This window comes from Amyelois transitella, chromosome 18 (assembly GCF_032362555.1).
Source record: "Amyelois transitella isolate CPQ chromosome 18, ilAmyTran1.1, whole genome shotgun sequence".
Lineage (NCBI taxonomy): Eukaryota > Metazoa > Arthropoda > Insecta > Lepidoptera > Pyralidae > Amyelois > Amyelois transitella.
The window spans coordinates 5322040-5346812 of NC_083521.1; the positions used below are offsets into that span (position 1 = coordinate 5322040).

At 35.4% G+C, this 24773-nt stretch overlaps 3 protein-coding genes across 3 annotated transcripts in view; 2 read left to right on the forward strand and 1 right to left on the reverse strand.

The window, feature by feature from the left end:
- Nucleotides 1-1578: 1578 nt before the first annotated feature.
- LOC106143532 (testis-specific serine/threonine-protein kinase 3) lies at nucleotides 1579-2856 on the reverse strand. The gene has a single exon (XM_013345652.2). The coding sequence runs from the start codon at nucleotides 2620-2622 to the stop codon at nucleotides 1579-1581; it is 1044 nt and encodes a 347-aa protein (XP_013201106.1). The 5' UTR covers nucleotides 2623-2856.
- A 923-nt stretch (nucleotides 2857-3779) lies between these two features.
- Nucleotides 3780-13700, forward strand: LOC106130059 (exocyst complex component 5). Its single transcript, XM_013328821.2, has 14 exons — nucleotides 3780-3913; nucleotides 4227-4358; nucleotides 4767-4874; nucleotides 5268-5465; nucleotides 5668-5916; nucleotides 6183-6400; nucleotides 6763-6990; nucleotides 7507-7666; nucleotides 8168-8311; nucleotides 11368-11456; nucleotides 11693-11882; nucleotides 12609-12765; nucleotides 13176-13348; nucleotides 13503-13700. Exons 1-14 carry the CDS (start codon nucleotides 3881-3883, stop codon nucleotides 13596-13598), a joined length of 2175 nt encoding a protein of 724 aa, XP_013184275.1. The 5' UTR covers nucleotides 3780-3880; the 3' UTR covers nucleotides 13599-13700.
- Nucleotides 13701-15047: 1347 nt separating this feature from the next.
- The window catches only part of LOC106130070 (ETS-like protein pointed), a 125029-nt gene continuing 115303 nt past the window's right edge, over nucleotides 15048-24773 (forward strand). Inside the window, exon 1 of the mRNA XM_013328832.2 lies at nucleotides 15048-15220. The gene's annotated coding sequence lies outside the window, so the exon portion shown is untranslated. The remainder of the gene's footprint in view (nucleotides 15221-24773) is intronic.

A 24773-nucleotide genomic window follows, 5' to 3' on the forward strand; every position in this document is an offset into this window, starting at 1 on the left:
TATTTTCATTTATCAACTACCTAGTACCTATCTACTATCTTTTCTAGGCGGAATTGATTTTTCTGCAATTATTAGCCTAAGCTGCTGACTTTTCGGAATGTTTTGGCCATTATTTAAAAAGACAATTACCTTCGCAGTTTTTACTATAAATATTTTAGTACAAACAGAAGTACACGAATCAGCGTTTAGTATACAAACTTACGAATATGGTAAGATTACCTATACGAAATAAACTATCTTGAACAATAAATAAATAAATTGCTAATCTAAATACATTAACATAATTTCTTCATCTCTTCCGGGATAGAAAGATCCAATAGTCACATGACTTTAGCTGGATATAGCTTGTCAGGTCTTATATGGCTTACCTAAGGACGGTAGGTGGTATTAAGATTGAAATAGTGACAGGTTATTTTTTTTTGTTGTGATTCTTTTTTAATCTGATTTTCTTGTACCTAGCCCATCGCTATGATACAAGAAAAGTCGCCTTTTACGACATCCATGAGAAAGATACCACACAGCATAAACTAAAATATTGTTATTATTTTAAAGGAGCACATGTCCCAGGAGAGCAAACATCATTTAGACACGTTGGTACAATACCACAGTTAAATAGTCATTTCCTTTTAAATATAACAGTAAGTATCAAAACGGCCATGCTGAAAAAATATTATGAGTATTTTCGGTCTGTCAAGTGTTTATTCGGCTTCGCTCCCGTGCGAAATTTCAGAACAATAAAGAACTAAAGTATCACTCCAGAAGGTCTATTCTATATCAGTCTAAATTAGTTCAATAGTTTTAAGTTTATTCATAACAAACATTCAAATCTTTTCTCTTTATTAATAATTTCGATGTGGATAGTGTGTGAGGGTTTTAAGGCAGCATTGCTTGTGGTCCCCTCTGGCGAATGTAGAAGTAGTGTAGAGTGAGTAGTTCATTCGGTACTTCTAAATCCATAAATTAATAAAAACCCTTCCAATGCCCAGTAATAACGCTTACTGGCCCCTTCCACACGGTTTTGCGTGAAAGTATAAGTAGTAGTTATTTTTAGGGTAGGTACTTTCAGACTTGGCTATTTGTGTTATAGGCATTGCTGATCTAACCAATGGATATTCCCTTGTTTTTCAGCCCAACGTTGAAGGATTGGAAAAAAGATACACGTATATGAGAGTTGAATATGTGAATGCAGTTTCAAACGTAATAATTAATTATGATCCTCATACACATATATTATCACTTGCCGTGGTATTCCCGTTTACTGACACGCCTTTCGGGGTTCTTGGCTATTCAATGCCATTACGTAATACTGATATTATTATATCAAGTACCTAATAAAAGAAAGCAGAATCTAGCCAATTTTTGGCTTTAACTTATTGCAGATATGAATAAAACCAGTTATAAATTTTATACAAAATCTTTATTTTCACTATTGGCGCTTAACAAAAGGTTAAGTCGTCAATTGTAAAACAAAGTACAATAAAAATAGTATACAAAATTTTCGATTTTTGAAGGTCGAAAAAATATAAGATATTGCCACTTTTTTCGTAGAATTAATTATCCTTAAAACTGTATCGGCAGTTAATCATGGGAGCGCAGGTTGATGTCGTCGTGGCGTTCGCGCTCAGTTTCGCGGTGGTCGCCAGAAACGCGCGCGCCGGCCGACGTGCCCGCCTCGTCGTGCTCACGCTTGCTGCCAGCGTGCGGTTGAGCGGAGGGCGCCGACTGCACCTGCCGGCCCATCAAACTAGCACTCTTATCTTTACGAGGTCGAGTCCACTCGTGTGATAGCACCCGATCGAGAGTCAGTCTCAATGTTATGTCCGGCTCAAGAATGTGCCGCACGATTGACTTAGCCGCTGCGGACACCGTGTCACGAATTCTGGAACGAAACACCCAGTTGCGCGACATCTGATCTTTCAACAATTTGCGCAAATTAGAATCGTCGAACGGCATTGATGCATTCAACATTATAAACAAGATGATACCTAAAGACCAAACGTCAGCCAGTTTTGGGTTGTAAGGTGTTCCGCTAACTACTTCTGGGGCCGCATATGCAGCAGAGCCACAGTATGTCTGGCTTAGTACTCGACGGTTATCCCCATCGGTACAAAATCTTGCGAAACCGAAATCAGCCAGCTTTACATTAAAACGTCTTGATAGCAAAATATTCTCGCATTTAAGATCTCGGTGCGCTATGTTCTTGCTGTGCAGATATTGTAGGCCGCTAGCCATTTGTCTAAACCAAAGCTTGGCTTGATTTTCGGGCACTACACCATTCCGTTTAATAAAATCTAAAAGGTCACCGTTATCAGCATAGCGCATGAAGATGAATACTCTCGGTCCCCTTTGCAAAATACTATGCACTTGAATGAGGTGCGGGTTCTCGATTTTAGTTAAAATGTCGAGTTCACGAGGAAAAAACTTCTCTAAAAAATCTCGAGGGGCCTTTTCCTTGTCGAATATTTTGCACGCGAGGTGCATCCGCTTAGGGCTCGACGCATCGCAGTACTCGGCGAGGTGGACGGTCGCATACGACCCTTGCCCGATTTTTTTGCCTATAAGATAGCCTCGCTGTTCCAAGGCGTTAACCTCGGAGCTTCGAGGGCTGAGGCGCTCAGCCATGGAGCTCTATCGTCTTTATCCTAACCCGTTTAGGATACATTGGACATCTCAATCATACAAACGATATGCCCAACGTTCAGTCGTCCTCCTGTCAAAATATTATCTCTTCGTTTGATACAAGTGTTCCACTCAACTCTCATGTAAGAGAGCAAAACAATAAATATAAATAGTTAATATCACGCACAAGATTTTGTCAAAATATTACGACATCACAAAGAATTTGGATATTAAAAACGCTACCACTAGTAATAAATCTTCCGAAAAGACGTATCCGCTACATGGATGAAGTTTTTTTCTTTTGTTTCTAAAATTTAAAACAATTTCTTTGACATGCCTGTATTAATTGCAAAGAAGGAGTCTTTAATAATAAGATTATTACTGCAGTAGTCTCTATAACCCTACAACCCTACCATAAGAAGTACCTACTAAATGTTAAGTAAGTAGGTACTTATGTAATCAAGCTGCATTTAAGTATTTTTTCCTTCCTAGCTTTTGCGAAAAGCATCGTTCCAGTGGAGATTTTCGGCCAGGTTCAGCTATTTGGCTTAATGATAGAATTGAGATCCAAATAGTGGCAGGTTGCTAGCCCATCGCCTAAAAAAAGAATCCCACGTTTGTAAGCCTATCCCTTAGTCGCCTTTTATGACATCCATGGGAAAGGGATGGAGTGGTCCTATTATTTTTTGTACTTGTGCCGGGAACCACGAAAATAAAGCCAAAACAAATTTATTCATTTCCATTAATTACTAGACTTACTTTGCAGGAATATTTTCACGTAATTTTACATTTCAATAAATAAAATTTAAGTTATGTGGATCTAATAAATTTATATTTTCAAAATGCTACAAACTATAATAACACATAACCTTAAGGCTTGCATCCCTTTCAAGGAACAGAACGGAGGGGTAGGGAGATATTACATCTTTTCACTTATAACGATCCCTACTTTCGTTTTCCACATTCATGACTCTCTTCATGCTTTGACTATGTACTTCTACTTCTTCTAGACACTTTTCATGGTAACATGGTTTGGTTACATTTATGATGTCGTTTAAGTATATAACCGCATTTTAAAACGTTACGTACTTGTATCGAAAGACAAATTTTAAAATAATACAATGAAAAAACTTTCAAATGTCAATGCCAAAGTCACAGAAGTGTCAAGTTCAATCAAACAACGGGGCGTATTTTGTTTTGCACAAGTTTTACATCTATAATTTGTTTAATAAAATTATAAATTTAAAACCCATAAAGCAAGATGATGAACCAATATATGAAAGAATTGGAACAGGTTAGTATCAGTTTAATATGGTGTTAGTATTATTTTGTGGTCGGCGACTGCTTCAAATAAATAAACATTCTTATTTACTGCTAGTTTTAGTCTATAAAATTGTGATAAGCTTCTATCTCACTTGTTCCATTGCATAGTATCTAGGTAGTTTCATGTCTAATAATGAATAATAAAATATGATTTTAAAACCCAGTGTAAGATTAAATGTATTAAAGTTTTATTTAAGACACGACATTATCAGGTCCTTTTGACACAGTACTAACACTCTATTCTAACATTTTAAAAATGATTTAAAGTAACAAATATATTTCAGGATCCATTTGATCCTGACGAATTTGTAGAGAGGATGGTCCGGCGCAGCATGCAGGAGTCTACACATAAAGATGACCAGTTTGATCCTGAGATGATTCATGACATATTTACTCAGGCTATTCAAGACCTTAAGGTAAGTGGGCAGAAAATGTATTAATTTGAACTTGAGAAACCTGCTATGTTTAGTCAGATTGCGTTTTGAGTTTTTCTAAGACCATTATCCTCCAGCAGGAATGCAATTGGTTCTTAACTTAGCAAATTACATACATACATAAAATCATGCCTCTTTCCAGGAGGGGTAGGCAAAGACTACCTCTTTCCACTTGCCACGATCTCTGTACACTTCCTTCGCTTCATCCTCATTTATAAATCTCTTCATGCAAGCTTGGCGGTTTCGGGTACTCTTGACCCTTGACCAAATTAGGTACCTGGTAATAAAATTACCAGTTTACTTACCAAATTACCCATCATGAAAAACCTGTGTCATATAAGCTTATCTTTATTTTATAGATAGCATTAAGTATCCTTTTTACTATTTAAGGTATTACAAGAAAGACAGGAGAGGAAATGTACTAGACTGGAACAGGAAGTGCAGGAACAAGAAAAAATATACAGCAATAAACTAGCAGATATCATGGATCAACATACAGTAAGTAATATCACTACATAGTTTAAAGCAAAGTCCCTTGCTGTGTCTGTACATATGTATACTTAGATCTTTACAGTTTTTTTAAATAGATAGAGTGATTTGAGAGGTATATTTTTATGTATCCATACGAAGCCAGGGCAGATCACTAGTATAATACAGTATTTATGCTAAAGTATTTTTAAATACCCAATATTCACATGGCACACCAGGTAGAATGTTCTGTTCGGTAAATGTTCAATTTAACTTACTCTGGCATGTAACTAATTGTTTACTTTTTCTTCTAGAAATAATTTTATTTAAAATTTAAAAAAAGAAAATTAAACTGTTGGGACAATTAACAGAAAGAGAACAAGGTAAATAGTATTCAAAAATACTAACAAATTTGTCTTACAGCACTGTGTAGACGTGTTCAGAACATTGGACGAGCGTATGTCTCGCTGTGGGGGGCGAGCGCTCGATGTCGGCGAGAAGCTCGGCGCGGCTCGGGCTCCGCGCGCTAGAGCCGCGGCCGCCAAAGACCTCCTGTCACACCTGGCACACTTCCTGAGCCCTGGCCCTGTGATCTCAGACTTGTTCAATGATGCCAGCAAAGTGAGTAAATTGAAATCAATCAATAATAAAAAAATTAAATTAAATAATTATTTTATAAGTGATGAATAGAAAAGTAGCATAACAGATTTTTTTTTTGGTTTTACCTTCTGCACTTTATCTAGTATTTTACTGCTATGAAAGAGATTTCTGAAATAACTTGACAATATTTTGTTAATATATTAGCACCTTGATATTTTTTCAGCTAAATGAAGCTGCAGATGTCATTCAAAAACTTCACACCATCGCTCAGGAACTGCCCCCAGACAAATTCGAGGTGGCCAGGAAGAAGATTGAAACAAAGTATGACGAGATTGAGAGGAACCTTATTGATGAGTTTGTGAAGGCTCAGAACCAAGGCAACTTGAATAAAATGAAGGAAATAGCCAGTATCATGACAAACTTCAAAGGCTATTCGCAGTGTGTTGATGCCTTTATTGAGACTAGTCAAATGGTAAGTTAAAATTGAGTTGAGAATACTTTGATGAAAAGAAAATGCAGTTGATATTTTTAAGAATGTTATCAAACCTGCCTTAGGCATTACCCTTATTGCCTTGTAGTTGTCACTTTTAACGTTAATCTACTACTGAAAAGAATGCATTGTTGCATATCCTGACTGAATTACTCCTGTATTAAAACTCTTTCGTTTTGATTATTCATACATTTAATACTTAATACCAACTAAAATAAAAAACAAAGAAATTTATTTCTTATCTACAGAACAGTCTTCTCGGGAAAGACATATTCTCAGCAGTTTTACCATTATGCAAGAAGAACTACAACATCATAAGCAGTGTTTTCCCCAACCCTGAGCAAGTGATGAGCAAGTTTGTGCTGAACATTTTCCATCTGAAACTGCAGAAATACATACAGACCAAACTTGCTGATAAGAATGATGTTGACAAGTATTTGAGGAACTTGTACGATATGTACACAAGGTTGGTATATGATTTGTAATGTTGCCCTGCAAGAAATGTGGAGGACAGATGAGAATCACTTCGTGTAATAACCTGACTTATCGAATCCCGTAGCCATGGACAAAAGTATACCCCGGGCTACTCTCCAGAGTGTAACTTCTCATTTTAATAACAAAATATGTGTTAATTAGATTTTTTACTTAAAGTGAATAGAATTGAATTTTGACGTTGATGTGACTCACTGAGAATTTGGTCAAAATTCTCTGCAAATGGGTTCCCGATTTGACACAAAAATTAAAAAGCAATTGAGCTTAATCTGTGTGACTACACTAGTACTACTACTAGTATTATTAAAAAAATATATAATATTTTACTTTTTCTAGCACCCAACGCGTTTGCGACGAATTAGTTGCCGCCGGCTTAGTTTCCGCGGACGGCAATACCACAACCGGCGACCTCCGACGCGAAGCCTTAGTAAACGGTGCTATGGCGGGAGCCAATGATGGTTATCCAGCGCTCGAAAACAGGCGGCTGAAAGCAGCTCTATCGAACGCCCTCAATGTATATTATGCTGAGAAACAACACGTTAAGAAGCAGATTCAGGGTGGCGGGTAAGAATTATGCTTTTATAATGTTATCGCGGATGGCAACACCAAAATCGGTGACCTCCGACGTGAAGCCCTGGTCAACGCCGTTTTAGCGGGAGCGACGTATATTTAAATTATTACTAAATACATGTTAAGGTACTTTATGGTAGAGTTTTTTTTATTATTTTTACTTTTTAAAGAGAACGTTAATTTGTGTCTGGGTTTTTATTTTAAATTTGTAATGTTTATATGTAAGTAACCTAAGTACCTACATATTATTCTATATATTCTTGTCGAAAATATCAAGCTTATTTTTAAACTTATTTTAACGCTTAATTTAGTCATCGGTATTCTCTTTCAGTGAGCACACACACACACTTGTACATAAACAGACTATTTTATTATTGCGTCGATGGTTAAAAACCTGACAAACAATATAGGGATAGTGACGATACAACTGAGGCTATCACCAGGAAGACGATGCTAACTAGCAAAACCCACAGTCGTTCCTTATTCTAATAATAACTTTCTCTTTTATAGCTTCCAAGAGCTTCGCCGTGATTTGCAAGCAGTGATCGGGACCAGGGCCAATATAAACATAGCTCAAATAGAGAACTATGGCGGAGAAACTTTCCTCAGCGAGAGATTGGTGGAAAAAATGCTTGCTGATGCCAAGACGTCGTTCCTAAGGTGTAAAACTGTAAGTATTTTATGCCTGCACGCATGATAATAATAGCTAGCCAGCAATCTGTCACTTTTTTAATCACAATTCTATCATTCAGCCAAATAGCTGAATGTGGCCTATCAGTCTTTTCACGACTGTTGGCTATGTCTATCCCGCAAGAGATATTAACTTCATTTTATGTCTGATTATAATCTGAGATATAGTCCAAAGTTAAAAGTAAGTGTAGTTTTACGTCTAAACTATAATAGGCTTAAGACACTTTTCTTTTAAATCGACACAGAGCTTTGCAACAAGCTTTGCAAGGCTAAAATATTCTCCTGTATGATAAAAAGATGGAATGGAATTACATCAATTCTAGGCTATTTCTTTCTCGGGTATTATTAGTTTGTTTGTTTGTAAATACTTTATTGTAAATAACATATGTATTTACCAAAAAAATATTATTATTTTTTATTTTATTACTAGAAAAGTATCGCATTTTGACACATGGTTTTGAAGAACATTAACGTTTTACAGTTATGCACGAGCAACGAACTGCACGGAACAACAGTGGGTCTGTTGGAGGTGCTGATCCAGCATCTGATGATAGAGCACGTGGATTACGCTTTGGACCTAGGGTTGCAGTCTATCCCTATCGCGGAGAGCAAGTCGCCACCTCAGGTCTCAATAAGTTTTATTAATTTAACATTTATGCAGACACCTACAGATTATAAAAAAACTTTGACGATGCCCGCATTTTCGCCTGCCTGTAACTAAATTGTGTGGTTCCCGGCACTTTAGAATAGGACCACTCCTTTCCCATGGATGTCGTAAAAGGCGAGTTTACATAGTCGGATTGTTAAAGCACTAAATAAAACTAGGATCTTTGTAATGAACTCGAAAATATATAATAATTGATCTAACAAACCATCTTTTTTAAGTACATAATATGACAACCAAAAATCAAGATATTTTCAAATTATATTGTCATTATGCTTTTTTATAATTTTATACGTATCAATGAGGTTGCACTGAACATACCGCCCGCCAAGGACCTCGTTGCAGGTCCTTCTACTACCGCCCGCCATGAGGGGATGCCACAAATATCAAACACTTACCTATTTAAACAAAACTTAAAATAATAATAATTGCTTTAAATGCAATAAACAACTGAAGTTATGCATTATTTTTGAACTAGAACACACGAGTAATAACTTAAAACTTAATTATATAGGTACAACATAATACTAAGTTAACAAAACCATGAACTTCTATAACAGTGATTATTTTCATATTTAAATTAAAACAATATTATGTTGCTATCCAATTGGACCAAATAAAAGCCAACCTAACTTCGTACACTGCGCTACAGGCGCTCCAGGTGGGCCTCTCAAAATGCCTTCTTGTACTATTTCGCTCATCACATCTGCACCGAGAAGCAAGTCAATATTATTGGGGACTGAATACATGGGATCCGCAAGAGCAATATAATTTAGTTCGGGCCAATTAAACGGTCGTAATTTTTTATTAGGAATATATGATGTGATTTGCTTCAAAACAAAAGCCTTTACATAAATTTCTGTTTTCGGATTAAGCCGTGATTGAATTTTTAACTGTACCTGGTAATCAGAAACCATCGTTTTTTGATCACCTCCTAGACCCACTATAACGCGTTTTGTAGGTTCCTTACGTAGTTGTAATATATCAACTGCTTTTTCTGAAATAAACGATACTTGAGAACCCTGATCTATTAAACTTCGTACTACGTGATAGTTACCGGAATTCGACTCTACATGCACTTGAGCAGTAGCTAATAGTACGTCTTCAGCCACATGTCTAACATCGCTAATGAAAGGAGGTGCAATATCATTAGAATTAGTTGTAGTTTTACATGTTGTGGCATTTACACATGAGGTCTCAGGGGGGTGAAGAAGAGTATGATGTCTTTTTTTACATATCTTACAATTAAAAGTTACTCTGCATTGAGTTAAACAATGGTTTCCCCCTAAACAATTATAGCACATATTTCTACTATTTACAAAATTATGACGTATTTCATAGGACTCTTGAGCGAACTTTTTACAAAAACAAAGTTTGTGACTTTCACCACAAAATTCGCAAAACATCCTAAATACATGGAATGTTTTCATACTATTTACATTGCTTAACTTCACGCTATCTGTGCTTTGTTCTGACGTATCAAATGGTTGAATAAACTCCAGCGCCGTAAATCGACTTGTCAAAAATTCTTGAAATTGTTTGAACGTAGGCAATTCAGTTCGATTGTCAGCTACAGAATGAAGCTCCCATTGCTTTTTTGTCTCAGGGTCGAGCTTTGAACTCACTAGAAAAATAATAATACTATCCCATGTGCTTATGTTAACACCTAAGTTACTCAACGCAGCTAAACAATCAGATGTATTATTGGTAATTTCTTTGATTCCAGCCGAAGACTCGATCGTAAGATTTCGCTGGTTGAATAATCTCTGCAAAATACAGTTACATAAATACCTTTTATTGTTGTAACGTGATTCTAACGTAGTCCAGCAGTGGCTATAGTTTTCAGCAGTAATAGGCACATGTCTGACTAATTGTTCAGCTTCACCGCAAAGGTGAGCTTTCAAATAGTGTAATTTTTGAACACAATTCAGGTTATCATTTTTGTGAATCATGGACAGAAACAACTCCCGAAATGATGTCCATTCCGTGTACTCGCCTGAAAATTTTGGAATAGTAATTCTTGGCAACTTAACTGATGAAGCGGGATTACATCTTTGATTGCTATTTATATTTTTCTCATTTAATTGTCTGAGGGATTCCTTTAATTGACATTTATATTCTATATACTCGTCTTCACATTTCGAATACACATCCTCTTGTACATATGAACTTTGATCTAACTTATCATAATCCATACATAAGTTTTGATGTTTTTCTGTAAATTGTTTCCAATATTCTTCTAAACAATGCAATCTCGTTTCTAAAAAATATTCAGTCAACATCTCTTCAGTTGTGTTCTTAAATTTATTATGAGCGTTTATTATACGCGACAAAATATCTTTTTGTAATCGAATAATAGACTGCATTGTGGACTTTGCGTTGGGCAATATAACTACTTATTTACACCGGAACTATGTACATGCAATTTTCTATAGCAATATGAAAACGCAGTACTCGCTATATTTGTCTTTTCAATATTGCTACAAAGTAATCCGACGCGATAGGACCAAATGTTAAAGCACTAAATAAAACTAGGATCTTTGTAATGAACTCGAAAATATATAATAATTGATCTAACAAACCATCTTTTTTAAGTACATAATATGACAACCAAAAATCAAGATATTTTCAAATTATATTGTCATTATGCTTTTTTATAATTTTATACGTATCAATGAGGTTGCACTGAACACGGATAGACCAATAAACTTGGGATTTTTCTTTTAGGCGATTGGCTAGTAACTTGTCACTATTTGAATGTCAATTCTATCATTAATCATTAATACAGCTGACGAGGGCCTTTCAATATTTTCATGATTGTTGGCCGCAAGGGATATACACGTGATTATAAGTGTGTATGTATGTCATGAAAAGACATCAGATTCCAGTAAAAGTGGCCTTGCTTCGTAATGTTAACTTTTGCTTTGTCTTCCCCGTAAGGGATTAATGCGTAAATGTATGTGAATGTGAAAACTTCGGGAGATCAATTAATTAAATTAGATTTTTTTCTTTTATAGATTTACTTCTTCGATATAGTGAAGCAAGTGAATCAAATTGTAAAGATGTTTGGTGAGCACTTTCAGGAGTGTGTACTGCCGTGCATGAGGTAAGATTTTATCTTTCTAACAACTAACTAAACTACCTTATAACTTATGTACTTTCTTTTTTTTTACTATAAATACTTTTTGCGTTTTGCGAGTACACCCTACAGACAAAAAGACAGACAGAAATTCTGAAAATCAAATTTTTTTGCTTCTGCTAGTCGTATATAGTTTTTTTTGCCAATATCTTTCTAGCACAGACATCGATAAGTTACTATTTTATCATATGTATGTATTGTAGCTCGACCTCAAAGCAAAATGAATGCGTTCAAAAAAAGAACGCGATAATAGAACAGCTTGAGAACAAGCTGGATGCGGGTCTCGAACGAGCTATATCAGCTGTAGTGGGATGGGTCAAGCTGCATCTCCAGACGGAACAGAAAAAGACAGATTTCAAGCCAGAGGGAGACATCGATACGATAGCATCGCCGGTAAGCAAAACACCGTCTATCCGTAATAACTTGGATCTCCTCATAATACCCTGATACATATTTTTAAATCATTTATTCAATATAATATGTATTTGTATTTTAAACACATACAAAATATAGCAACCGAACCGTGGAAACCGCGCAGGGTTTATCTATGCTCGGTGAGTCGCTGTAACATAATTTTTTTATCTTAAATTAAAAACTTTAAAATCTTTCATACTCGTACATACAACTCCTGAAGTTTTCAACGATAAGTTAGCAATAAAACTAATAATTGTTATCAAGGTAGTGCATCTAATGTAACGTATTCACCGACCATCTAAAGCACAGTACTGTTTAGGTACTTATGTGTAGAAAATTTTATTTGTAGTTTGCGAAGTTTCATAATTGTTGTTTTATTTATTTAAATATTTAAATATTAAGCATTTGAAACGTACAACAGGTGAACTTAACGCCATGAGGCATTCTCTGCCAGTCGAGCCTTTAGACGAAACTGAGATGGAAGTATGGATGGTGCGATAACTGTAAAAGAAATAATAATTTAAATATGTATAATTAGTTAATTAATACACTTACATATAATAGTTTACATACACACATTAATGTTAACAAATTTTTCAGTTAAAATATTAGTTAATGTCAGATGGAATTCAGTTTAAGCATCTTAATTAACAGTGGCGCCAACTAATTAATACAAAAATATTTAAACAACAACATTATTTACAGGCATGCTTGGCCGTGGTGCCTTACCTGAACTCAGTGAGCGACAAAATCCATTCAGGACTTGAAGGCGACAACTTGAACGCCGTCACCCTCGAACTAGCGGTCAGATTGCATCGAGTGCTGTATGAACATCTTCAGAATTACCAGTTCAACTCCGCAGGTCAGTGCTCTTATACATCCACACTATTAATATAGAGAAAAGATTTGTATTTTTGTATGTTTGTTAATAAGATATAGAATAGACCTTTGTGATAAAAATCATTATCGATAATTGGATAGGTCGATATAGGTAAATGTATTTGTTGTCGTTTCATAGCCTTTAACCGATGCGTCCATTCAAGTGACGAGGCATAAGAAAAAGTAGGTGGTTTTGTCGATTCCTGAGAAACACGTCAGAAGAAAAACACAAAAACTTGTTATATTATTTATTATAAGCCCTATGGTTTCCGGCAGATTAAAATAGGAGCACTCCATATCATATTCAAAAGGATGTAAGGTCTATGCACTTGTGTCGCAGGCATCAATAAAAACAATTTTCATTATTCCTCCCATTTATTTCATTATACACAGGAGCGATGATAGCAATTTGCGACGTGAAGACCTACCGTTCGGCGGCGTGCGGCCACGGAGCACGAGCCGCCCCGCCCCCGGCCCAAGCGCTGTTTGATGCCCTACATGCGCTGTGCAACCTTCTGCTGGTGAAGCCAGAGAACTTGCAGCAGGTCTGCGAGGGTGACACTTTGGTCAGTAGTCATTATACCAATTAAACGTATTTATGCGTAAAGCGCTTTTTTCATATGACAACTTATTAGTTGTCATTGCCTATTGGCAAATAATACTACATAACCAGTATTTAAAATAAAAAAAACAATAATTTGTAATTCTTTACTTATACAGGCGGAGTTAGACCGATCCATTCTACTCAACTTCGTACAACTGCGATCAGACTACAAAAGTCACAAGTTGGCAAGTTTTCTCAAAGGACTTTCATAAAGGAATGTTAAGAAATAACATACTTATTTATATTAAATGTTATCTGTAATTAATAATCCATAAGTGCTATATTGTTGCTGCGTATATATAAAAACTTTATAAATAAAAGTATTATTTTATACATAATTGGTTTGAATTTAGAAGTAACGAGCCCTTTGATCCTCTTTTATAATTATAAGGCACTTACTTAGATAATATCCAGAAATGAAGATAGAAATAGGTAGCCTGGTTAATGAATTAGGTAAAATATTCATACAAAATTTAATCAAAAACGGTGTAATAATTTTAAAATATTTTTTAAATACTAAAAATCACTGGATCGATTTGTACACAATTTGGCCCTTTTCACCGAAATCACACAAAAAATATTTTGACCACAAATTTTTTGCAATCCTGATTAAAATTTTCGTTGTAAAATGTGGATGGTCATTTATACGGCAATATATTAGTAGGAGTATGTTTTATTTTTATACCACGGCAAATAGTAAAGGTGTGTTAAGGGCCGTATAAAAATATTATTACAACTGGTAAGTAGATATTTATTATAGTCTGTAGAATAGTTAAACAAAATTCTAGACCTAGGGTTCATTGTAACTTGTAACAATGTATTGGTCTTTCTATAACTGTCCCAAAACAAATGCTGACCTAACATATACAAAGTGTTTCAACGTGCATACAGGATGTGTTTAATTTAAACTTTTTTTATTTTACGGTGTTTGACAGAGCTCTCTTTCAGAGCCCAACCTATGGCCTAGCTATTGCATTTTGGCACAACTTTGTACTTTAATTTACTTTAAAGGCGTTATAGGTAAATTGACACCGAAATTTTAAATGAATCAAAACAACACAAAAGATAAACCCCAGATATAACTGCAAAAATTCTAATCAGTGCCGTTGCATACACGTCTTAGTTGCATTGCTTGTCCAGACAAGGCGCGCGGTGGGGCCACAGCAACAAAGGCAAGATGAGGGAGTCCTACTTCTTACTTATAAGTTACTCGTAAAACACATACATACATACATACATATGGTCACGTCTATATCCCTTGCGGGGTAGACAGAGCCAACAGTCTTGAAAAGACTGAATGGCCACGTTCAGCTATTTGGCTTAATGATAGAACCGAGAAAAACACCTTTGCTCATTATGTATTTTAGACTGAATCATTAAGCAAACGTGTCCGTTTAGCTTTTGTGTCACATCAAATGAGATGTAAACATTGATTTATCTGGGTTACTCTAAATAACATTATGGGCATTTCGAAACGGTCTCCAATTTCGCCTACACCGCCGTCTGAGCTAGCAGAGTCGTTTCGGCTGGTATCATATTGTATAATGTTTGCACAGCGTTATCAGCGGTATCTATACGAGCACTACGTCCATTCATAAGTGCGCCCCACCATCGCGCCGGTTTATTTGAATGAACGCGCGTGTGTGTGTGTGCGGCGCAGGCGCACCTACGCCGACTAGCCCGCAGTCAGCGCCGAACGTTTGCTGCGTCGGCTTGCAGCTCTACCGCGTCGCGACCTCTTGTGCTATCCCAACAAGTTTTGTGTGACATACCAAACAAATTCATACTGTGTACCTTGACATACCGCTAATCTGGATCATATAAAAATTGAGAGGTGAGCCCCCATATCATGTTTATTTTCATTCAAACCCGACGCCTACGCTGTTGTCGCGATTTGAGCGACGAATTTACATGCTATAAGTTCATTCATTGAACGTTAGGGACTATTTATATTATCGTACGTGTGATGTGAATGGGTGATTAGGGCTTCTTATTGTAATGAGTCGGAGATTGGAGACAGAGGTTAATTCATGGCTGATATGGGGAATAAGGTCGGTATTGCTCCAACAAATGTGCAGGATCTGTTTTATGTGTTATCTAGGTTGCGTTGCGTCCGTTTGGAGTGGAGTTTTTATCCCGGCGCTACCTGCTGAGTGGACTCGTCTCGCAAGCCGATCCCACTAATAGCTCTCAGCGAACAAGTATCAAACCGCAGTTTTTAAACAAGTTGCATTTCCAATATCTTGTAGAGTACTTTTTGTCTGCTTTCAAGTTTATTTCTGTAACACCTATGCGCCATTAATAAAACTGCATTATGAAGCATCGGTGTTATCCATCGCAGAACTTGTTCAAAGATTGTTCACGCTTATTGGTTTCTTGGAAACAAATTGCAATGAAACAACGTCTTCAATCAGTACCTATTTTCATCGTAAACTGACATTGCGAGTAGAACGTCGATAAGAATACAATAAATCAAAAGTTTTACGAGTGTGTTTACCCCGAACTCTGCGCAGTATTGCCTTCGATGACTTGACATCTGACTGAAGTGGTAAGCAAATCTAGCCTGATCACAACACTCGCACCTCCGATTCCTAAATAAAACAATGACGCAATACAAAGTTATCCAGTGGTAGATAGGTATGTGATAACTAATGATAAGGCCAAGATGTAAGTAGGTACCTAGCTAATTGTTATAAACTTCCTGAATGCTTAGAAATTAAAGTTACCTAATATTGTTGGTACTACTAGCTTATGCCCGCGGCTTTGGCCGCGTGCAAGTACCTACGTCCTTCTCCATACTCCACACTATAGGTAGGTTGTATTCAAAATTTTATTGCGACCGCGTGGTTTTGACGTGAAAAAATACAATTAATTACATGCTATCACAATTTCGGAAAATATAAAGTACACAAACACACTTTCACATTCATAATACATAAGTATTGTATTATTAAGTAGGTTGGTAGATACCTATTTACATATACTGCTTTCTCAATTTGTATTCATATTTAATCCTACAAAGAGATAGGATTTAAATTTTAAAAAAACTTTGTGTATGATGGAAATCATCCACCACCTCATGCTTATCATTTCAGCCGCAAGAAGTTTACTACTAAACAGGTACCTACCTAGTTACTATATTTTTTTATCATTCCAAATAGATATATCGAGTTGCCCCTTCATGGAGTAGTTCTATTCTAACGTGCTAGAAACCACACCGCGTTTCATAGTAAGTAGACAGGTATCCGGGAAATAATAAATTAAAACCAAAAACCAAACAAACGGTTATCCAATAGTAAGATTTAACCACCAATTTCGAAAAATACAAAAAAGAATACAAAATATTGCTTCACCGTAGTTTGCATCTTACTACTACATAATTCATTGTTTACCAGTGAAACAGCTTAAGACACATGTATGTATAAGCAACGCATGACCGTTGAAGATTCATACCTAGTTATTTTGTGTTTGCTCACACATAATTTCAATGACTCATATATCACACAAGTCACTATCTTGAACGCTATAATGCACTAACGATCTTATAGTTGACAAAGTTTTATGATTATGACAAAGATTTAATCACTTTGGTTCTAGAAAACATGAATTTAAGAATTTTTGTGATGTTAATTGGCCTGAAAGATTGAATAAAAATATACAGGAATGTGATTGTTTAACTCGAATGGTGAAGATCAGTTTTATGAACGTATTTTTTTCTTAATCCTTAAAAACAAAAAATGTCATAAATTTAATAGTCTTCAATACTCACTCGTCGAATCAATAAAATACCATCTCGACAAAGGTATTTAATGCATTATACATACCTAGCAAAAGATCTGAAGAAACCTGTAGATGAAAAGAGACCGTGAGGAAACCAGTTCGGGCACATCACGACGCTCAGCAGTGAGCAATCGACTAAAGGAGGAGGACGAAGTAAACTTACTATTCCAATATCGAACAATGGTCGCATGTGACATATCAAATTTATTTAATCATCGAAATATAATAGTATAATAATAAGTACATACATACATACCATCACGCCTGTTTCCCATTAGACTACTGCCGCTTTCTCCACACTCATTACTCTTTTCATACATACTTGACTTCTACAACGAATTCAAGAACCCTTTATTTATCACAATCACTAGTTAAGCCCGTAACTGAAATGATTACTGAGGTAAATAAATATTGCTTACAGTTAAAATCGATGGCGCTTAGCAACTGCAGCAAATAATTACTGAACAATAAATAACAGTAAAACCATACAGAACAATTTAATTAATATTATGTAAACTTTTAACTGTTTATACTTCAGGTATTTACCTAGTTAAATTCGCCTTATTTATCGCGGGAGTAACCCGTTATCTGGCGTATCGCGTGATATCTGATTACATTAGCAAATAAATTGTTAATTTTCAAGACTCTGTTCATCGCCTTTTTTAAACATCTTAAAATGGGTGGAATAATAAGTCGATCGTCTTTCTATGTAGGAATTAGATACCGCAAATAAACTTCGGTGACCATAGTATATAACAATAAAATAGAACAATTTATGAATATCGCTATAGAAATAACGGTTCTCCACACGATATTAGTATCGCATACGCTAAAATAAAAAACTCAAATAATTAGATAATTGTAAATACATTTTCATATAGGTAAGTAATGTATCCTTTACGGTGTAGGTAGAACAAATAGTCACAAAATTAAAAGGCCACTAGCTGAATGGGTTATAATTCTCTCTAATTCAAAAAAGTATTATAGTTGAAATTTTATTGTTTTGATCATAAAATTGAAAAAAAAAATAATTAAGAATTACTTATTGAAAATCCTTGCTTCTAAATTAAAAAAATATTAAAGATTCAGTAATAAGGGCGTAGGTACCAATACCAAAAAACTCTACGAATTTCAATTATGTACATGATTTGTTGAGAACCCCTACCCTACTATAATATGCTTTACAATCATCATATTCATTATCGCCCTGGCGTTAGTACCATAGTCACTGGAGAGCCTGGGGTCCAAAATTCTAAATACATATTTTTTATTATTATGGAACATTTCAACATCCCTCAATAATTGTCATTTCTCTTGGTTTCACAACATTGGGTGAACGTCAACTTCACAATTATCCAAACCTAGAATAGAAATGTGGACGAAAGAATATAGAGGATATATACTATACTAGCTGTTGCCCGCGACTTCGTCTGCGTAAATTTCGAGTTGAATCTTAATCATACAGTCAGACAGACAAAAATTTCAGTCAAAATATTAAATATTCAGACAAAATATTTTTACCGTTTTTTTATATGTAGTATTTTGATTTTCAGTTTTTTTAAATGAAATACTCAAACAACCACTCGACTATCGAGGCTTTTGCGGTGGTGTCGAAATTAAAGCAGACTACATACATATGGTCACGTCTATACACCTTGCGGGGTAGACAGAGCCAACAGGCTTAAAAAGACTGAATGGCCACGTTCAGCTATTTGGCTTAATGATAGAATTGAGATTTAAATAGTGACAGGTTGCTAGCCTATCGCCTAAAAAAGAATCCCAAGTTTGTTAGCCTATCCCTTAGTCGCATTTTACGACATTCATGAGAAAGAGATGAAGTGGTCCTATTCTTTTTTGTATTGGTGCCGGGAACCACACGGTACTAAAGTATACTAACAAACCAAAAATGTTTTTACGTGAGAATTACGCATGTTACTCGTATGTGCGGCAAAACCAGAATATTATCAAACTGATTTTCACTTATATTTATATGTTATAGGTATTATGCTGTCGTACAATGATAAATGACTTTGAATTTTAAATTTCGTAACTTATTTGCAAGCAAACTCATGCCTTGAGTTCATTCAAATGTCAATAACTTTTTTTTAGTGAACCGATTTTGATGAAACTAACTTTTAATGTTTTTCTGAGTTAAAACAAAGCAATTGGTGGTTTTATTTAAGAAAATCGGTTCAGTACTTTCGGAGATAATCGTGATCATACATACAGACAGACAGACAGACAAGAAATTCATTAAAAATATTTTTGCTTTCTATTATTCATTCTAAGTGTCCCTCTATCCATTTCAGTCAAAAATACTAAATGTACAGACAAAATATATTTACTGTTTTATTATATGTATATAGATATAGTATAAAGGTCCTAACTACGATCCTGGATTAAGTCAGTTTTTACAAGAATAATACTTCCGCAAACTGCAGGGGAATTCAGCCCATATTGAATCACGGTTACATACATTCATATAGCCACATACTTACATACATATCACGCCTATATCCTCAGCGGGGTAGACAGAGCCAACAATCTTGAAAAGACTGATAGGCCACCTTCAGCTGTTTGTTTGTTCATATATCCATTTGTCCAGTTTCCATTCTTTTATACCTAATACTTCTTACTTACTGCTCTCTTACCATGCAGATTGTAAAAGTCATACAAGGGAAGGAGAGAGAAAGATGTGATTATATGTATGTACGTATGCATATTTTATAATATAAACAAGGTATCAGATTGCAAGTTATCTAGCTACCTACTGACATAAAGGTGACTAGCTCCCGACACCGCATTGAAATTCAGCAAATTGCAGCTCTAATGTTTAAACGATGAGAATAAGAATAATGCGGTTTTTCAAATTTATATTCATGACTAGGGTAAAACCTAGGGCTTCGCTATCGTGAAAATCATATATAAAAGCAGTACTTTTAATTCATCTTTCCGAAAATTTTCGAAATCTTTCGCGAGCAAATTTTATAAAACTTTCATTTGCTACTAATAATTATGTAAATTACCTAAGTTTTATCATTTCAATTCAGTGTCATGAATTAGTCTTAATGCTGATTACGAGAATATACTGCCCATGTTCAGTAGGAAATGTTACCTATCTGTCAATGTGAAAAATCTTGATATAATTTTATTCCTTTTCTCCCAGCGACAGGGCGCTTTATACATTTAATAAGGCAGTTTTAATAATAAAAAAATGTGTCGATCAACATCTGACGTGACGGGCTAGGCGCAGACGCAGAGGTTCGGTGCACTATCGGATGTCGGGGGGTTGAAGGGGCGGGGAAGAACCATATGCGTGGGCGCAGAGCCGCAGACTGTCTCAGTGTGCGTGAGGTTTACACTGAGACGTTAGCATGTGTTAGTAGGGTTGTACACCTTGCACGCAACGGTATCCGAGCAGGTAGAGACCGCTGACATGATTTAGGACGGACCCTACTTTCTCGATGGCGAATATGGGTTTGGAACGCCATAAATGTTAGAAGCCAGGATCTTAGCAAATTGCTTCTGAGAAATTATGAGACCTTACCGTAATAGTTTGAGGTAGGTGAATGATGCTCGTGATCTGATCGGGTTAATATTATTGAAACAGCAGTTACAATTTATTCAATGTAAGCTTTGTTAAGTTGATAATTTTAAAAGTTTCATTTTGTGCCTTATTTTAAGGTCAAAATTTTTGGGCAATGATAAACTGAAAAATTATGCATAGATATAATATAAATATAGTATATTTAAAATATGAAGTACAATTATTAGATAAACAAGTCCAAGTGAATCAGTATGGATACTTTATTAAACTATGAGTACTAACCTAAATACAATTTAATCCCTTCCAGTTATATAAGTACTCTACTCTGCTATCTTCAGAACAGAAGCCTTAAATGGTTGTTGCACTGCGACTGTAACCTGCCTAACTATATTGCCTCTTCACAATGAATAATACGAATCGAATTCTTTCATTGAAATATCATAACTCAAATTGCACGTAAAAGTTTTATAATATCATCTGAGAGCGCACATGATGAGGCCTTTTTTTGCGGTGACCAAACAAAATGTAATGACAGATGTTCCGCGCAGGTTTTTACGCGCTTTGTGTGCGTAGGCACACACACTGTTAAATCTAGTGCAGTTTAACAAGTGATGATTAGATTGTTGAGTCCTTCTCAATGTGGAATATGAAAGAGATGTCAATAGAACAGAAAAAGATGCAGTTGATTTTCGCCATCGACAGGGTTTCCTCGAGATGGTTTTAGTATTAACAGACCGCCGATCGTTTAAACTTTACCAAAAGTCAAATCATATTACAGCATCCATACTTACACACTTTTCTAACTAACATTTTATCCATGAATTAGGAGTTTAGAACGTAGGGATCCGAAGCTTATGAATACAATCAAATATTGATTTATTCTGTGTTTTATAACATTTATTCTGTATCCTGCATTCAAAAGGAGGATTGCCAATATTTATAACTTACCTAGTTAAAAAATGCAAGTCGATTCCAACTCCTGATATATACCTAGGAGTCCCTAGACCCGAATTTGGGACAAACGCCAAATGGTTATGAATAAATTTAACATACTCAGTAGCTGTATGAAAATGATGCGGCCATGCCATCACCCAGCATAAGCATGCCAATCGCATCATACCATCCAAAGCCATACGAAGCTGGCTCAGTAACAATTCAGTCCGAGTACTAAATATAGTTCAAAATAAAACAACTGTCGTTTGCCCTTCGCTTACAAAATTGATATTATCACATATGAACCAAACACAGTTGAAAATAGTGTCCATTTTCAATCGCGATGCGTGGGCAGTGTAATTGGTTGACGCCGCGGTTGCGCGGGCGCACCAGAATTTTTAATTATGAATTAATTAGAGACGATCAACATCTATATGCCCAATCCAGATTACTCAGTTTTGTGTTCACTCTTGTGTATTATAATTTTTGCGTGAGTCCTGCCTGTAGTAGATATGAATCATAAGTCTGTCTTCGCAATTACTGTTGAGCGTCAAATGGTAATTTAATTTGGCATTGTTTAAGTTACATGTGTTGTATGCCAATTTCTTACAAGTGAAATTTGATCTTTGAAATAATTGATCATTTAAATTAAGAATGCTTTTATTACTGCATGAAGTTTTGTGTGGAATGTTGTTAAATTGTTTATGCTATTATTTTCAAGCCCAACAATTTATGTAGGAAGGTATAGGTAGTTAAGTCGTATTTTTGTGTAAATATAAAATAAATGTACCATTTCAGCTTCTATCCATCCTATAAGCCAATGCGTGCGATTCTCTAAAATCTTTACTTGTTTAGATTAAGACCAGTTACTGTTTTAACGTTAAAAGTCTTATAGATTTTCTAATAAAATGAATAACGAAAATGAAAACAATGGTGTTGTAGCACAAAACCCAAATTCCAAACATCGATAATTGTTTAACTAACCTAAAAAATGAGTGGAAATGAGTAGATATAAAAATAAACAAGTTATTAAGCATAAACAATTAGCCTCGCCTTATATGCAACAGCCGCCCATGCTGAGGTCGTCGACACTTTGATAATATTAATATATCTCGGCCAGTATAGAAATGTATCACTTTATTAATAGTGAACTTCATTTTGAAATTGATTAACCGTTATATGTGTATGTATATCTGTATGATACAAAATGTGTGATTTATGTGAGTACCTACTTTTGATCGGGGCTTCGCTCACGAGGAAGGTTTCCAAAAAAATAAATAGCTTTCATTCCTACAAAAAGTCATCAAAATCGGTCAGACGGGAAAGCGTCGATATTGGTTTAAGTATTTACATTTCTCAATGCGAACGTATGTACTTAGCTATTTGTTATATGTTTATGTAAAAATACTCAAAAGGACTTTAGCTTTATGCATCATATCATCATCATATGTAGACGCCAGTGTAGTTATTTACTGTGTTAGCACTGAACTAGGAATAAGAAGTTGGTTTGGTTGCCTATAATTTCGATCGACGAACGAAAATAAATAAAATCGACGAAAAGGAAAAGGTTATATGTCATTTTGAGTGCATCCTTCACTCTTACGGATTGCAAAGATTAGGTAGCTATAAATTTAACATACTATGTCACAATGGCAGCCAATAACTTTATATTATTATTTGTATATTCGATAAGCACCAGAGCGTGTCACAAGTGGGTGTCGATGGCTGGGCCAAGGCCTTTCAAATCTTAAGATATACGTACAACAGCTGTCATATCATAGTATTAGCCTGCATATAGTATACACACATACAAACACGTAACTTGTAAAAAAAGTTTTGAAAAAAAGTGTAAGACATTTGGCTGTATGGCTTTTCCTAAATCCCAGAGTAACTGTTACTTCTTCCAATAAATACTTAGCGAAAATTAAGAAATATGTTTTTCGTCTTTATAAAATATTGATTTCACATTTATAAAGAAAAACCTTTAAAAAATTTCATTCACCGTTACTTACTGCCTTACGCGTTATTTGTTAGTTTATAAATTGATGATGTTCACAAGGTTCATTAATATTAAATACAAATTACCGTATAATTATCAATAAAGTATTAATAATTAATTAACTTAAAGTATTTTATAAAATATTGCATACATACCTACATATAATAGCTATATATGGGCTAGCAACCTGTCACTATTTGAATCTCAATTCTATCATTAAGCCAAATATTCGTAGCTGAGTGTGGCTTATCAGTCTTTTCAAGACTGTTGGCTCTGTCTACCCCACAAGGAATAAGACGTGACCATATGTATGTATGTATGTATATATATAATCACGTCTATATAGACGATAGAGATATCTCTTGCGGGGCAGACAGAGCCAACAGTCTTAAAAAAATTATTTCCTTTATGATGGAATCGAGATTATAATATAATATTAATCACCCCTAAAGAAATTTCAGACATTTTGTAGTTATTTGTACTACTACTACTTACCTACACAAATTAGCTACCATCTCGAAAAACCAAACATTGGGTCAGGTGAAAACAAACCCAATGTTTTATTTTTTAATGTACCTAATGTCGTAAAAGGCGACTAAGAGATAGGCTTACAAAATTGGGATTCTTCTTATAAGCGATGGGTTAGCAATCTGTCACTATTTGAATCTCAATTCTATCATTATCCAAACAGACTGCTGGCTCTGTCTACCCCGCAAGGAACATAGGCGTGATTATTTGTACATATGAAAGGAAACCAATGTGCAATAAAGAACCAAACCAACAAAGCGTGAGGAACAAGAGAGGGGGAGGTCTCAATCTTACTCCTGTTTCACACATTAGTCACAAATTATGAATGGGTGTCGGGGAGGTCTATAAATAGCTTGCAGCAACAGGTGGCGGCACCCTCCCAGTCCCGTCCCACCCACTCTTGGTGAATATTGAACCCTGGACGACCTCGCCACGGGAGTTAGTGAAAGCGCTTTCACCACTTTTCCGATCGAATTTGCATAACTAATGGGATGTTAGGCTTCTCTGCGTCGACTCTCAGAAGTATATTTGTGATACCTTTGTTAAAAATCTTATATCAATAGGTACTACATTTTTATTTAATAAGTTGTACCCGTGGAA